General features: G+C 36.4%; 2 protein-coding genes across 2 annotated transcripts in view; one reads left to right on the top strand and one right to left on the bottom strand.

The window, feature by feature from the left end:
• Nucleotides 1-34: 34 nt before the first annotated feature.
• Nucleotides 35-16669, bottom strand: LOC139938411 (SEC14-like protein 2). Its single transcript, XM_071933916.1, has 12 exons — nt 16578-16669; nt 12294-12371; nt 10696-10768; nt 9698-9741; nt 8836-8898; nt 7807-7995; nt 6965-7121; nt 6205-6288; nt 4469-4572; nt 3050-3195; nt 2085-2248; nt 35-1569 (listed from the first exon to the last, which is right to left on the bottom strand). Exons 2-12 carry the CDS (start codon nt 12345-12347, stop codon nt 1466-1468), a joined length of 1182 nt encoding a protein of 393 aa, XP_071790017.1. The 5' UTR covers nt 12348-12371; nt 16578-16669; the 3' UTR covers nt 35-1465.
• An 812-nt stretch (nt 16670-17481) lies between these two features.
• LOC139938886 (3'-5' exoribonuclease HELZ2-like) overlaps nt 17482-17669 on the top strand; it is a 43974-nt gene continuing 43786 nt past the window's right edge. Inside the window, exon 1 of the mRNA XM_071934534.1 lies at nt 17482-17617. The gene's annotated coding sequence lies outside the window, so the exon portion shown is untranslated. The remainder of the gene's footprint in view (nt 17618-17669) is intronic.

The raw sequence follows: 17669 nt of genomic DNA, 5'->3' as shown, positions 1-17669 counted from the left end.
ATTTTCAATACAAGAGTGCACCTTTTAATGGTATTATTTGTTCATTATAATTCCAAAAATAAAAATACTTTGTCTAAAATGAACTGATCATACACCAACACTGTTTTTGAAAATTAAACTATGTACAAACTTGTGTAGCAATACTTTTGTAACCATAAACATAAATTTTCTTTTCATCAATATTACAGCTTTAAAAAATTCAAAAAGGGGATTTTTTTTCTAATGTGGTGAATATTAAAATAGACTTAAATATTCTCTTTGTTAGAAACAAAAAGTTGATATGAAATATTTGCTTGAAATAGTGTAGTTTTTGAGAAACGGTCAGGCCCAAATTTATTAAGCTGCAACAATAATGTCTGTGTTTCGCACATTTTCGTGCAAACTAGCTGGGTCCAATTCTATTAAGCTATCCCTTGAAAATAGTGCCATGATTTGTTTTCTTCTAAGCAAACATTTTCAAGGAACCACGTCACAAACAATATACATAACATTGTATTTTTGCTGGTAATATACATTTCTGCTAAGTAATTTTTGTGCCAAGTAAATTAACAAGGTCCTGGGTCTTATTTTAAAAAAATGTAAGCAGACATTTTCTAAACCCAACCATAATTCACACTGCTAAACCATAATAAGCAAACTAGCAAAACGCATCTAGCTTGCCAGCAGTTCTTTTTATCAGATATGACACAAAAATACAAGTACAAATCCATCCATCTGAAAATAAATGTATATTATATAAATAATTTGTTGTGGAAAATTGAGACAAAGTAAAAGGGATTCAATATTATTCATAAATTATACTTCTCAATACTTTAAAATAAAAGTTATTAAAAACAAACTGTTTTGTTTAAACAGGAGTAGTCCAGCTAGGGAAGTACACAAGTTTAAAACTGTCATCCAAAAATATGTCTTCAACAAGCCTCTGGTCATAACAAAAATTTAATATATAATATGCTAACAATTACAAAATATTATTACTATAATATAAATTTTAAATCAACTCGAATGAAATGTACACACAATGATTTTTCATAAACTAACTTAATGAGTTATAAAATTGCATGCTCATTTAAATAACTTTTGATACAAAAGAAAGAATGCTGGTATTTTCCCTTAAAGTTTGTGTAAACATAATTATAAACCTATACCTTGTACGCCTTTTCCCACATATCTGAGCCCATATTCAGGCCACAGCAACACCTTTAGCTATACAGCCATAGCAATAGCTGTAAACGCCAATTCGGAGTGGCCTAATAAAGCACAATAATTTGCTAAGCACAGAATTGTTTTGCTTAAAATATATGGGTAACCAGCTAATGAATACTTTTTTGTACTGTACCCAGTTCCCTGCTAACACTTGTGTTTAGCAAACCTTTAGCTGTATAAAATTGTGCGTATGAGTTTTAACAGAGGGAGAAAGTTCATCACATTGAAGAGTCCCCCCTGCCTGACTGCATTGCCCCAGCTATGGGTCAGATGTACTTTGTGTATCCGGGGGGAGGATGTCCACTGAGTAGTGCAGCTTCTTGCTCTTGACCCAGCTGAAGCTGTTGTCAAAGACGGCAACATCTGAGGGAAACAAATTTGGAAAAATATATATAAATAAATCTGTTTCATAGCGAGTTGTGGTGCAGCATGAACTCTACTCACACATTCTATTTTTTTGCATCCCTGTGGAGACATAGTTTGTTCTTTTCTTTGTCCCTGTAGTTGAATCTTACAATGAGTTTTTATACAAAGTTTCTCGTGGAGCACCCCAGTCTTTAGAAATCCCCTATTTGGAGACCTTTTCTGTTTTGTTCTCGGTCGCCGTACAGTAGTGTAAATGGAATTTCATTGGATGGCACTTATAAACGCTGTGTGTCCTAAATGCTAAAAGTTTATCTGCCACTAACTTAATTTGGGAGGCTATCCTTACTCTAGCTGAGAAGCTGAACGATCTACTATTTTTCAAACCGCAGTCATGCAAGGGTGCTTTTGGCAGCCAGCCACTTCGAGCACAGCCAGAGATTGAAAGTGTTTGACTATAAGACAAAACCATTATCCTCTTTTATTTTTTTTTTACATCTTGTAAGGATACTCACATGTTCCAACTTGGTCACATTCCATAACGCCACTTTCTGGAACCATATGGCATGAGAAACGAGAAGTTGCGACGACTTCAACCAATTTGCTTTTGCCGTCTGGTGAGGTTTCCTTACGGTAGACTCCGAATCCGATGTCGTCTTTTTCTGTCTGAAACTCCCAGCTGAGGAAAAACAAAAAATCCATAATGTTTACAGAGAGATAGGCCTAATGTGTAACACCATTAGAGGGCTAGATAAAGCACCATCATGACCCAAGTATTCCTGAGCCGATTTCACAAAGAGCTAAGTATGACCTTAACTGCAAATCAATCTTAGTTGCTAGGTAAAGTGTGCTGGCACAATACAAATCACCTGACAATTTTGTCTTGTGATTAATTTTTTGGGCTGTGCAATAATCAAGGATACTTGGCGAAACCATAATTCTAATGCACAGAACGTATCATAGTAGAAGAAAACTCAAGACAGGGTTGGAAGTCATTGCTGATGAAAAAGTCTGAAGCTGGAATCCAGATGTTAGAAGGTAAAATGATTTAATGGCATTTCCACTTTTTGATGACCTAATTCCAAGGAGCTTTTGGCAACAGGATCAAAGAGCCTTTCTTGTTTAATTTGAAGAAAAATACAGCATTCTATTCTTTTTTTACCAGGCAGACTTTAAAAAGTCTGAAGTGGATCCCTGACAATGAAACAAAGTGACAGACAATCGAGGACTTTGTTACTTGTGCTCATGTGAAAGGGGCAAAACTTCATAATAGCCTGTAAGCACAAAAACCCGCAAGCACAAAAAAGCAAGCTGCTTAGCAGAGTCATGTTACCAGCCCAAATTACATTAAGTTTACATTGTTGTGGCTGGTGCCAACTATTTTTTTGCTAAGCATAGAAATTTGTCAAGCAGTATTTTCTGCTTGAAGAAGTTGGTCCAGGGTCTTTAGAGACCAATAGCACCAAGACTAAAAACATACCGAAGGCCAGAGGACGGTTCAGTCACTTCAAATGGTAGTTCCAGCTTAGCACCGTACCCTACGGTAACCTTCTTAAGGTTACTGGAGCCCGATAAATGCTGCTCCTTCAAGTAGTAGGACTTGGGTACCTTTCCTCCAGATCGAATCTGAAGAAAAGAAACGATGGATGAAAATTGTAAATAGTTTGAAGTAGAACGGGGAAAAAAAATGGCGAGATTTGAATCAACAACCTCCTGTGAGGGATGCCGACACTATACCAACTGATCTATCCAGTCCTGTGTGGGCTGTCCATATTTTGTCAATATCTTTGTTCGGAGGTTTAGAATCCATATAACTGTTTACTGCTATGTAGCCATGCAGGGATCATCACGGTAGCCTAGTTCCCTCAATTTGTTAAGATTTTTAAAAATTCATCTTCTATTTGTTTATTTTAGATATTAAATAATAAACCACAAAAGAAACTGGACGGGAAAATTTCAATTGATTTGAGGTTCAAAACAAACAAAAAATGACTAGAGGGAGTTTGAATTTTTTTTTTTCATTCACTGGACTTAATTTATCTCCCCATAATGGACAAAAAGTCAAAAAGTTTTTGCAGCTTTGATGAAGTCCAGCTTTGGATGAGGGGTAAATGTACTAAGTGTTACGCTTGAACCCCTTTGAAACCTTTCATGCTTTTTTTTGCAAACCAGTTGCAATATTCCAGCGTTGTAAATCTTGCCGTTATTTCTTCTCTTAAAAGGAAAGCGAGCGGTGACGCTAAACATATTTGTTTATTATTTGGCCTGATACAGTCCTGTTTGACATTCACTTGGAAACCAATTTGGTCTGATGATTTTCCCAGGGGCCTGGGGATTGAGGCTCGGCAGATAAATCCCAAACCTCTTTGTTCAATTGATAAATATGGCTTAAATAGATTTTGAGATTAGGGAGATCCTGGCTGCTATACACAAAAGAAGAAAATATACCACTGTGTTGCCAATCTGGTTTTTTTTTTTTCAGTGGGGCCATTCAGAATAATTTCTCTCTAGAAACTGTGGGGTGGGGTGGGTCAAAGGAAATAACTCAACATCGAAACAGTTCATGTATTAAAAAAAAAAAACAAGCAAGATGATGAAAAGTTACCCAGCTGGCCAGGATCGTCATCATTCCTGTCTAAACTACAAAGTTGTTTGTTTAAGCCAAGAAAAGCCATTGAAAAAACGACTGGTGTTTGAAACTTTTAACCAAAATTATTTGTTCTTCAGTGTATATCTGATCTAAAGAAGCCTGTGTGTCAGTATTAAAAAAAAAAATCTAAGTTTGAGGTGGGTGGTTCAAAACAATTTTGGAAAAAAAAAAAAAAAAATGAAAATTGCTCCCAGCTATTTTGAAAAACATAAATAAACAAAATAAACAAGGTGGGTATTTAAGCGGTACCTTTGCACTACACTTTGGGTCACCATCATGTACAGCTGTGCCTCCATAATGCTTCGGTAACTGGTCTGGATTAATAAACTCCAGTAGTTTACTTTGGTAATTACCTGTAAACAACAACGTTGTGGAAACAAATAACAAACTGTCATTTATTATTTAATTAATTAAATAATTAAAGCAAGTTCGACCCAAACAAGGCTAAAGGCCACTCTTGGTATTAAGGGCCCCTAAAGAATCAAACATTTAAGATGAAAATAACTCGGGGGAGAAACAAGAAGGAATTAATATTCCTATTTAAAAAGTCAAGATTGTGGCGCAACTTTTTTTTCGTAGGTTCATACCTACTACAAATGTTTTAGAAAATTTGTCAAGGAATCTAAAAAGATTGTTGTCCTTTCACACAAATTCCAATGAAACAAAGTTTGCCAGGATTTTTGTTTTTTTTTTCCTTCAAAAGAAAAGGCTAAGGGGAGCTTTCTGCAGTGCTAAACAAAAATCATTCCTGCTTAAATATTTAGTTTTAACATAAATGTATTTATAAAGCGCATTAACACTGTTTCAAAGCGCTGTTCAGTCAAAATGGTTGCACATTCTTCAAGTTGAACAGTATTAGGGGTCATTTCTGTTTCATAAGTAAAATTACAACCGGTAGTTTGATACTGTTGCTGCTGTTTGTTTGGAGCGTCATGGTAGAGAGGTCATTCAACCCTAGCCTGGCTGGTTATTTGTCATTGAGCAAGATACTTCACAACAACAAGTTAGTCCCATCGATTGAAAATTTATGCCCTAGGACCCCTTCACTTTATATAGTAGATAGTAAATGTAAGAAAACCCGTCATGGAATAGTAGTTTTCAATTAAATACAATTCAATAGATTACTGCATGTAAGAAAACCCTTAACGTCATGGAATAGTAGTTTTCAATTAAATACAATTCAATAGATTAGTGCATGTAAGAAAACCCTTAGCGTCATGGAATAGTAGTTTTCAATTAAATACAATTCAATAGATTACTGCATGTAAGAAAACCCTTTACGTCATGGAATAGTAGTTTTCAATTAAATACAATTCAATAGATTAGTGCATGTAAGAAAACCCTTAACGTCATGGAATAGTAGTTTTCAATTAAATACAATTCAATAGATTAGTGCATGTAAGAAAACCCTTAACGTCATGGAATAGTAGTTTTCAATTAAATACAATTCAATAGATTAGTGCATGTAAGAAAACCCTTTACGTCATGGAATAGTAGTTTTCAATTAAATACAATTCAATAGATTAGTGCATGTAAGAAAACCCTTAACGTCATGGAATAGTAGTTTTCAATTAAACACAATTCAATAGATTAGTGCATGTAAGAAAACCCTTTAAACGTCATGGAATAGTAGTTTTCAGTTCAACACTTTTGACTCAATCAATCGTTAGAGCTAATAAAGAATAGGGAATTTAAGTGGCCATTCAGAAGTCAATGTTACAAAAATGTATGCTTTTTTTCTTCAAAATTGTTTTTACATCGGGCCTACCCAACCCCAAATTTGATTTTTAAATATTAAACTGAGATATTTTAGGGTATATGAATATGGATGTCACTGGTGAGTCTACAGGATTTTTGAGGCTTCCAAGTTACAAAGATGTTGAGTTCACTTTGAAGGCATCCTTGGTTTCATCACCGAGAGATAATTGTAATAACGCTTTTTTTTTATATTCTTTTTTTTTATTCTTTTTTTATTTGTACCTTACCTCCACAAAATTTGACTTTGGATCTTGTATCAACACTGAGAAATGGCTTGAAGAGGTTGTATCCAACGGACACCATGGAGGGAGCTGTAGTACCAAGGAAATATTTCTTTAACAATTTCTGAAAAAAACTTATAATGCGCACATATCAACCGATACAATGTAATAAAAACTCACAAAAAACTTACAAATAGGGAAATTGATGATCATTTTTACAATGAGGGAGAAAAGGCCTGATGGAGACATCAATAAATGAGTTTGCCAATTTACTATTTTCCAGTAGAAAATTACTTAAGAATTTAGCCAGTTAAATTTCCCTTGTAGTTTATTTACTTGAATCAAAGTTGCATCCCCTCCCCTCTGCTGCCGCTACCCAGGTTGGGTGCGGTACCTGGCTATAGAAAGTAACAGGTTGGGAAGCTTCTGACTGGCACCAACAACAGTCAAGATTGAAGTCCTGGTGACTTTAGTCAATAGTTCAACCCAAAATGATTTTCTTTTTCATGACAAAATACCCGCAGAACCTATATAATAACCTAATATAATCTTTTAAAACAAATTAATTGCGACCAATCATGCTGAGAATCAGTTCTTGCTGAGGTAAAATAATATCATCTTTAAGAAAAACAGCCTTTGCGAATAAAGAGCAATAAAGCACAAAAGCCAACTATGAGATATTATTTTGGTATGCTCAGCTAGTTTTGTGCATAAGCAGCTCTATAAAATTGGGCCTTGGCTAATCATGAAAGTAAAGAATCCATACCGTTTATGACAATACACCTTTTGAGTGTCTCTGGATAGTTGGCTTCAAACTGGTTAAGTACCTCAAAGTAGACATTAAGGAAGGGCATCCATAGATGTCCAAGCCCCACCTGATCCAGGTCAAGGATCATGGTCAGATCGTCGATTCTACGACCATGCTGTAAAAGGTTCAAGGTTAAAGGTTAAGGTTCAAGGTTGAGTACCTCAAAGTAGACATTAAGGAAGGGCATCCATAGATGTCCAAGCCCCACCTGATCCAGGTCAAGGATCAAGGTCAGATCATCGATTCTACGACCATGCTGTTAAAAGGTTCAAGTTAAAGGTTAAGGTTCAAGGTTCAAGGTTGAGTACCTCAAAGTAGACATTAAGGAAGGGCATCCATAGATGTCCAAGCCCCACCTGATCCAGGTCAAGGATCATGGTCAGATCATCGATTCTACGACCATGCTGTAAAAGGTTCAAGGTTAAAGGTTAAGGTTCAAGGTTGAGTACCTCAAAGTAGACATTAAGGAAGGGCATCCATAGATGTCCAAGCCCCACCTGATCCAGGTCAAGGATCATGGTCAGATCATCGATTCTACGACCATGCTGTAAAAGGTTCAAGGTTCAAGTTTCAAGGTTTTGCTTAATCTGTTGCCCCACTCAGTTTTTGCTTAGCAAAGATATTTGCTATGCGGTATTTTCTGCTTAACAGCTTAAGCTAAGCAAAATAAAACTATGCTAACCAGATGTGACTGATACATCCTTGTCATTATTGTTAAGCAGGGACTTGCTAAGCAGTATTTTCTGCCTAACAGCCTCATGAAATTAAGCCCAGTACAAGTTGTACTTTTCCCCTTATACCTTTTCCGTCTGTTCCCTGAATCTCTGTAAGATAGCTTCACATGTCCGTAGTTCGTTCTTCATGATGTCCGCCTGGGTGCTAGAATAGATGATACCTTTACAGTCGATTCTGCCGTAAGCTTCGTAGTACACAGGTCTGCCCTCTTTGTCCTCTCCAAATAGACCCCCGATCATGTATTTCTCCAAGACCTGGGGTGGATTTCACAAAGAGTTAAGACTAGTCTTATCTTGGCACTATGCCTTAAGTTTTTAGTAACTCCTAGGACTAGTCCTATAAGTTAGAAAATCGACCTCTGGGGTTAATTTCACAAAGAATAAAGACTAGTCGAGTAAGGACGAGTTACTCGTCCTAACTTGGGACTATGCCTTAAGTTTTTAGAAACTCCTGGGACTAGTCCTATAAGTTAGGCCTATCTTTGGGAAATCAACCCGACACAAGGTTTTCACTGCATCTGACTCCATGGTTGTTTTAAACTTAACCTAAAATCATTCATTTCATCATTCAGACACAGGTCAGGTTGGTGTTGTGGTATCTTGCCTTCCTTTCACCAATGGGGCCCCTGTTCAAATTCCACCGGGGGCACTATGCAGATTGGGTTTGGCAGTAGAAGGTAGATGGAATTGATTCTGGTTTTGTAAAAAAATTAATCTGGTCATTCAAGTAAAATTTCCGATCAACATGTACAGGGGTGGGTTTCACAAAGAGTTAGGACTAGTCTTATCTCGAGTTCGGACCAGTTACTCGTCCTAACTTAGGACTATCCATGCAATTTGTATATCTCCTAGGACTAGTCCTAAGTTAGGACTAGTCCTAACTCTTTGTGAAATCGACCCCTGGTCCTTCAGATTAGAGCGCTGATGTTGGCCCTTAATTTCAGTTCCTGTGATTCTTTTTTGTACAGCATATTACGACAAATGTTTCGTTATGAGATGTGTCCTATAACACCGGATCTCTGTAAAGAATCCCCCCCCCCCAGAAAAAAAAAAAAGTTGGGGTGTATTTTTTTTTGATCAGCCTAATCACTTTACCTCTGGAGCTTTCCATTCATTCCTGATGTATTCGATGTTCCATTCTTTGCAGAAATTCACATGCTGTGGGTGTAAAATAAATTACAACAGATTTGTTTATTTTTACTATTTTGAACTTACAGTAAAGGTTTGGTTGAACTGACCAAATTGACCAAATAGTGTGTATCAGGAGAAAATAGTTTTAAAAAAACCATACACAATTTTCAGCGAGTAAATACATCGTCCTAAACCAAAATCAGCTGCAAGTTTTTTTTTCAATAGGTTTTCAGAAACAGTATTTCTCAAATATAACTTAATTATTTAACTGAGAAAATTTGTTTCTAGTACAAAACTTATAATCAGTAAGCTTTTTGGCTAAAATTTAACACCGTTTCACTCATATTTTGATTCTGATCTTGTAAACAATTAAATATGGTCCACTAAAATTTCCGAGCAGCATGTACACTCCTGTCGGGCAGTCTTGTGGATTTTTTTTCCAAATGAAGTAGTTTTAGTTTAGTTTTAATAGATTTTACACTGGCATAAAAATATACAAATCCATACATAAATATACAAAAATAGCTAAAAATACCAAGCCAGCAGTGAGTGGGTAGGAGGAACAAGTGGTGACCAGCACCTGTACAAAGCCGTCTTGCCGCAAATAAGTTCCCCTAGAATACCCACCCCACATTAAAGAAAAAAAACATTACGAACAACAACGAGAGCAATGGCAAATTCTTTTTGTTGCAAACTATTATGACAATTTCATAACAATGAAATATTATGACAATTTCATAACACACACAAAATTTCAGGCCAAGTGTAGACCAATAATAAACAATTTTTTGAGGTTTTTTAAAGATGCCTATATTCATAAACTTACATTGCGCAACATACTCTCAGCCTTTTCAAGGTTGAAGGACCTGGCTGAAAAATAATAATAGTAATAATTTCCGTCTATTAAAGAAAACAATTACTTCCATGATTTTAAACAGAGGAAAAAAATATTATGTCATAATTACCACATAAATTCAATTTCAAAATAAAACCTGCTGTACAAGTTTTGAGCTGGGCCCATTTCTTCAAATCCAAAGTTGAAGAAAACAAAATTAGACAGTAACATCTTTCAAAATATCACATTTTACGTTTTCCCCTTGCCTGTGGGATGTCCAACAGCTGATTTCACAAAACGCTAGGATTAATCTCCAATTAGGATAAGTAGCTCGTCCTTGCTTAGGATGGGTTCAATGCATCCTAATGTTTAAGTTCTATATCCATAAATGTTAAAAATCGTCCTAAGATTAATCCTAAGTTAGGAAGAGTCTGGTGAAATCGTCAGCTGGCTCTGTGGCTCTTTGTAAAGATCAAAGGGTATAGTTGTAGAGTGAATCAATAATTATTGACATTCCTTTATTTTTATCACAATAACACTGATAAAGAGTAATAAGTGGAGCCTGTGTAACAGGACAACCAGATTGAGTTTTTGTTTGTTTTCGCACTATAAACAAATTGTGAACACACTTCTCATGGATCACACAGATTAAAGTTTTGAATTGCTTATATGAAGGACACCCCCAAACATACATATTGACAAGACAGGGAGACCACCACAAGATAGCTGAACATCAGCACATAATTCAGGCTTGATACTTGGCTCTTTGGGGAAAAGTAACAAAAGTTGATTGAGACAAGGGCTGACATACAAGCTATTTAGAAACAGTTTTACTAATTTTTCTTAGTGCCAAACAAATTGGAAATCAGACTTAATAAATAGTAAAAATATCATGCCTGATTAATCTGGAAGTCATAGGTTCAAATCCCCTCTAGTAAAGTTTTCTTTATTCAACCCAAAATTATAGAAGTTTTTTTTTCAAAACAAACCTCGAAGCCAGCGAAGAAGATTGTGATCGTCATCCTCAATTTGCGGAAGAATATCAGACACCTTTTCCCTGAACTATTAGAGAAAGAAATATGGATACCAAGATAAAAAAACAATTATCTTTTTGTTATAGAAAGGCCTATAGCATTTTCAGGTTTCACTAAATTTTCAATTTCTGCTGAATCTCTGTATATACGGGCATGTACATACACCAAATTAGGACTAAAATTCACCCAGAACCTCTCAAGGCACACAAGTACAAATTTCAAAATGGCCGCAAAAGCAGCACTAAAACAAAATTCTGCTGAGCAAAACTTATTTAGCAGGATCACCATCAAGGACGGTGCCTGTAACAAGGCAATTTGGCTGGTAACTCTGCTAAGCATAGTTTAATTGTGCTTAATTAGTTTGTGTGCCATAGCAGCTTTGTGAAGTTGGGCCCAGACCAGATCTTGTATAGTTCAGAACTGTCACTTGACTAGTTTTTTGTTTTACAAGACCTCAAGAAATGTCTCTCTTCTCGTGCATATTATTTGCTGAACTTTAAGGGAAAGTATATAATTATTTAGTCATGGTCTGAAGAAAAAACCTCGACTGCAAGACTTGTTCAGCTGTAGGAACACAACATCATTCAATATGTCCAAGAAACTTCTGAAAGCCCATTTGTTTTTAGGAGACCTACCAGTACCATCAATGACTTATTTATTTCTTCTGTGCCTCAGCGCCTTTGTGCAAACCTTGGATTAATAGGCACTTCATAAACTATTGATGATTGATTGATTGGTTGGGGCATTCTTGCTCATTGCTAAAATTGCTGGACAAAGCTCATAGTCCCACTGTTACTTTGGTCAATGTGTTGACAGGTTCTTGTTTTGGTATTCCTTGTCAGAAATAAGAAACCAGTTTCGTAGAGAACTTGTCTTGCAAGAAAGTGTAGTGGTGTGCCCAAGTGTTTGCTCCAAATTGATAGCATGTTGGCAGCAGATTCCACTGCATCACTCTATAAATACTATTCATAAATACCCCAGACAGTTTCTCTACTCCTATTGGTGGAGAGTGCGTCACGTGGGTGTGCATAAACCTTTTGTTAATGCACACTGGAGCTCTGTTTATGCACACTGAGCTGGCTTTTGCATGTCGGGCGCGCAAGATTATCACGCGGCACGCGCAAATCATAGCTATCAGCGCGTAATCTAAGCGCGCACGCATACACACAACCCACGCGCTTCGAATAGATTCTTCACAAAGTTTTAGGGAAAATTATTTCAAACCTCGAATTTTCAATTGTTAAAGTGTCTAAAACTGTATTTGTTTACGTTTTTTAACAAAAGGGCATTTATGAATGGGAATAAAAGAGTAGTGACTCGTTCTTCAACGTCCGTTTAAAACCTTGCAGGGTCATTGCCACGCGATAAAGGCCCTCGCCTTTGGCTCGGGCATTTATCACATGGCCGCCGACCCTGCCGGCTTTAAACGTAGGTTGAAGAACTCGTCACTACCCTTTTATTCCCTCAATAACAGAAGAAAATTATATTACCCTGGACTAGTATTGTCAGATGATTAAAAAAACAATATAAAAAACATAAAGACAAACACTTACCAATTTCAAGGTCTCCTCCTGCTTTGGACTTAAGTCTCCGACACGCCCACTCATTCTCCCCCCGAATTAATTGAAGTTCTAAATTTTAAAGAAAAAACAGGAAAACTTTGTAAATATAATAAATAAATTCTCCTTCTAAAGGAAAAAACAGGTAGCTGAAAAAGCAAATGTCTGTGCAGCACATGAAGTTGTTTTTGTTTAAACTATAAGAACTTCATACTAACTCAAGGGCAGTTCAAATGGATGATGGAAGTCAGCTATCTTATTTTTTTTATTATTATATAACTCACACAATTCACAATATTAGACTCTGAAGTCCAAAAGTTTAATAACAAAGCAGAGATAATAACCTCTTATCAGACCAACTGATGCCCAAAACCAAAGCTGTTGACTAGAAAATAATTGCTAAGACTTAAAAGTCGACAGGACACCACAGCTGTACAACAGTGCAAACAGATTGGCAGGTAACCTACTCCTGCTTAGCAAGATTTGTGTGCACTTAGACAGGAATTTCTAAACCAACATTATGATTAGTTGGATGCTCGAAATGTCATCATTGCAGATAACTTATAATAACCTTAAAATCAAACAGTGTTTATATCATCTTATTTAATACCTTTTCAGAGAGTATCTGAAACATGACATCATCGAACTGTTTGGTTCAAACACATTGTTTGAACCAAACGTTATCAAAGGTTTTTGAACTTGAAAAAATCAAACAGCGCCACTATTACAACCTTTTTAGTGACCTGTAGTTCATTGATTTTGGTTTTACCCTAATACACCAACATGTGTTAGCACTGTATACTCGGTACTTTCCCAAGCTCTGTGAAAAAAATCACAGGGCATATACTATTACTCTGGTGGGATTTGAATCCACAACCTTTGCAATTCTAGAACAGTGTCTTACCAACTAGACTTGTATAGTTCATTTACAACCATTTGCATAAGACCTCTGTCTATTGGAAAATCAGTGAATCACAACTGAGTTTACCTTGACCTTGGAACCAACCTGACCTCCATAATCCTTTTTGAAGCAGCACTATATTAGGGTTGTGAAAACTTGTCTGTATACACCCAAACCAAACAGTGCACTCCCTCCTACAGTATACACCATGTCTCATAACTGTCAAGGCTATTATTAGTGAACTCCGTTACTTAATAAAAAGGCCCTATACAATACACAAACCAGAAAAATAAAGGGACACAAAAAGCACGAAAGCAGAAGGTATTTCAATATACCTCTATGGGTTCATGAACTTCCAATGCTGTGTTTGATGCCCATGCCAGAACCTAACATTTAAAGGAGCTATGTGATTGCAATGGTTTCTTTTCTTGCATAGATGGGATGTTGTTGAGTTGGTTTCAGACAGTATGATTTCGTTGTGGTGTGTTTTCGTAGGTTTCTGATTAGTTAATCTAATTTATTCCCAGTAGGTTATGATCATGTGTTAGTAATTTTGTCCTGTACTGCATGTATGCATAGTGTATTTCCTCCATGGTAGGACCATTAAAGGCAGGGTGATTCTCAAAATAATTATTGGCATACAACCTTTCTTGGTGGGGAGAGGTTGATGGTATAAAACATTGTGAGAAACGGCTCCCTCTGAAGTGCCATAGTTTTCGAGAAAGAAGTAATTTTCCATGAATTTGATTTCAAGACCTCAGATTTAGAACTTGAGGTCTCGAAATCAACCATCTAAACCCACACAACTTTGTGTGCCAAGGGTGTTTTTTCTTTCTTTATTATCTCTCAAGTTCAATGACCATTGAGCACAAATTTTCACAGGTTTGTTATTTTAGGCGGATGTTGAGATACACCAACTGTGAAGGCTAGTCTTTGACAATTACCAATAGTGTCCACTGCCTTTAAAGTTGTTTCGAATAACAAAGGTTTCATAATTTTTACAAACAATATTGTCTGTTTTATTATGCCCCAAAGCCATGCCTGTATATTTCAGAATTAGTATTTTTAGGAGCTATAATGTGAGGATTGTATTATGTTATTTGCATAGCTCGGATAACAAAGGTTTCATACATTTTACGAAAATATTTTTGGCTTTGTTTTCTGGTCCTGACCTGACATAAGTTGGTATAAAACCAATTAATGTTCTATGAAGCAGGAAATAGTGAGGATAATCAGACAGAGACTGAGAATATCCCTTTATAGTTAAATCCCTGAGGGAGCTACCAAACCAATTGTATGCCTCTTGTTATTGTGTTTTTATGAGCTTCTGTTAACATAAGGCCCTCAGTGCATTTCATAGGATAGTTTGACAGAAACTGAACTGAACGGTAAAATTGTTCTTTTTATTGTTCACACACTAGTGTGGCAGCTTTTTTTTATAAGTGTTCATATTCCTAAAGGAGAATCAATAAGAGGAACACAGGCCTGGAATTTTAACCTTACAATACAAGGCCATTTTTTATTTTGACAAATTTGAAAGTCTTGTAGAACCTTTTGAAAGGGCAATACCGCCAACAACGTACTGCGGCAGCAGAAGCCATCAATGCCACAACACAAGATTTGAAAGGAAAATAAATGTTATGGCAAACTATAGCAGTCATTGATAATGCTGGACTGGAGTGAAACAAAAAAACGGTGTTGTTGTAACTAAAAACTTATGTTTTTTTGTTTTTTTTACTTTAAAATGTTGACAACTGTTGGATTACCAAAATGCGAATCTCCTTTAAAAAGTACTGCCAGCAAACCTAACAAAGAAAAATCAAAGTCACTTTTATATTCCTCCTAAAACAAATTAATATGAAGATAAACAAAAAATATAGATCAAGAATTAAAAAAATTTACAAACATTATATAGAAACACTACAACCAGCAAATTACACATAAAAGGGAAAAAGTCAACATAATCTGCTTAAAATATAATATACATGATCAAATTAAACGTTCTTTGCTAGGAATGGAAAGTTAAATATCAGAGTTTATTGGTAAGAATTTTTTGATTGGTGCTGCTGCTGTGCAATGAGCCACTCAATACCTTATAAAAATAACAGCCTGGTGTCCTTGGGTAAAATGGAAGGTAGCCCCACACCAAGTTCTCAAGGCAGTGCACTCTGGAATAGGGCTAGGTGCAGTTTGTTATTGTCAAATGGTTATTGATGAATGGCTGGTACGCTATGAAAGGAAAGGCTGAAGGAACAAAAACGGGATTTCTTTTGTGTGACAATACCGTGGCTTCCAACAGTGGCAACTAGTATTGTTAGCTAAAGACCACTGAAAATAGGATAATCTTCTCTCACTCATCTGGGCACTCTTAATAATCTACAAAGTTTAGGATACAAATGTTAAGATACACCGAGTGAGGATGCTGGTCTTTGACAATAATTATTACCAAAAGTATGCCCAGCCTTTAAAAAGGGATGTTGAACTTTATTTCCCTAGGTTAATTATAATCTCCCACAGAGTGATAAGCCAACCTTTTGAAGTGAGGATAGGAGGTCAGGTTGCCCGTAATGATTCACAAACTAAAAGTTATAATTTCCTTACAAAGTTGGTATTAATCAGAAGCATGTCCATTTAAGAAACAATACCCTTCTAAAGGAATGTAGTTTTAGAGAAAGCGATTCAAAGCAAAATTCTTCCACGTGGATACATCATTTTCATAAATAACAGCTCCAGATTTTCAGTGACATCACACTAAAACGCTTAAAGGCAGTGGACACTATAGTTGCGATAACGTAACCCTCCTGCCGTCGGCAGGAGGGTTACGTTATCGCAACTATGGACACTATTGGTAATTGTCAAAGACCAGTCTTCTCACTTGGTGTATCTCACGTGCATAAAATAACAAACCTGTGAAGATTGAGCTCAATCGGTCATCGAACTTGCGAGATAATAATGAAAGAAAAAAAAACCATTGTCACACGAAGTTGTGGGCGTTTAGATGGTTGATTTCGGGACCTCAAGTTCTAAATCTGAGGTCCCGAAATCAAATTCGTGGAAAATTACTTCTTTCTCGAAAACTATGACACTTTAGAGGGAGCCGTTTCTCACAATGTTTTATACCATTAACCTCTCCCCATTGCTCGTCACCAAGAAAGGTTTTATGCTAATAATTATTTTGAGTAATTAAATTACCAAAAGTGTCCACTGTCTTTAAATACCTGTAACCTTGGGAGGAGAGAAAACATAATTCTGAAGGTCGATGTATGCCCACAAGTAAAATAGTATTTCTGAGCGAGTTCGCAATGTTCCCATTGACCGTCGCTAAAACAAATGAGGATCATGCAGAAAAGAACGAGGTAGATATTTAACTAACTTACCAATTAACAAGTTCGACTCAAACTTCGAGTCAACATCGATACGAACTTCCTCTGCCTGGACTTTGTAACTTTGTGTACGGAATGTCACTGTATCTGCTTTGACATCCCGCCCCTGGCGCATCACGCAGGCACATCACGCAAGCACAAGAGGGCGCCCTATGTGAATTCTTGTTTTTTATCAGGGGTAGGGAAAAAGAATGGAACCAACAAATGAGCCAAGTTAGAAACCGGAAATTTGCACTTGCTCCCTTTCTGAGTCCATCCATTCCTGGACTGGTCAGCTAGCTCGATTCAAACTGAATTGCCTGGCTTTGCATAGGCATAAATTGTTTGAATGAAATCAAATCCATTTATTTGTGAGTTTATTTAAAAAAAATTAACCAGAGAAGATAATAATTAGCTGTTGCACAATCAACCTACCAACAAAAAAAGTATTTCCGCAAACAATAGTTTATAACTCTAAATCTGTTTAGGCTTTGAACAAGAAAGACTCGAGCTGCTCTGGTCGAAAGGTCATGACGTTTGTTAGCCTGACGCGTACGTCAGCCTAACAACTATTTTTTGCATACAAAATAACCAAACAACAAAATTATATTTTGTGTAATTGCTGTGTAGATTGTTTCAAAAACACTTCTAATTATAAACAGTATTCTTTTGTATTATGTTCAAGACAGGTGCGGGTTGTCTTGGATTATTATAATTAACTTTTAACCAATGGCGTTCGTCCACGTGCCTGAGACAAGTATTGCGTGCTTCGTGCTGCGCGCGCAGAGTAGGGAGAAGAGCTTGCATCATCATAACAATGACGTTTGGGGATTCCCCGATCCAGGGCAAGCACTATAGCGAATAAGATGCACTGGAAGTGCAATACCAAGGGTATTTAATATTAAGATTTCATGTGAAACGGACGGACTCGAATTTTATACGGCTTGAAATAAAAGCACACAGTTTTCAACGCAAATCCACGCCTCCTTTCTTCATTTGATGGGAACTGCTTTCGGCCTGATAGTGATAGCAATAGTGTCTTCGTGACTGTGACTGTGAGTAATAATATTGTTGACATTTTGCAAGTAAATAATATATGAATCAAAA

Source organism: Asterias amurensis, chromosome 6 (assembly GCF_032118995.1).
Source record: "Asterias amurensis chromosome 6, ASM3211899v1".
NCBI lineage: Eukaryota > Metazoa > Echinodermata > Asteroidea > Forcipulatida > Asteriidae > Asterias > Asterias amurensis.
Note: the sequence above shows the minus strand (reverse complement) of the source record. Positions and strands in the feature narration are given on the sequence as shown.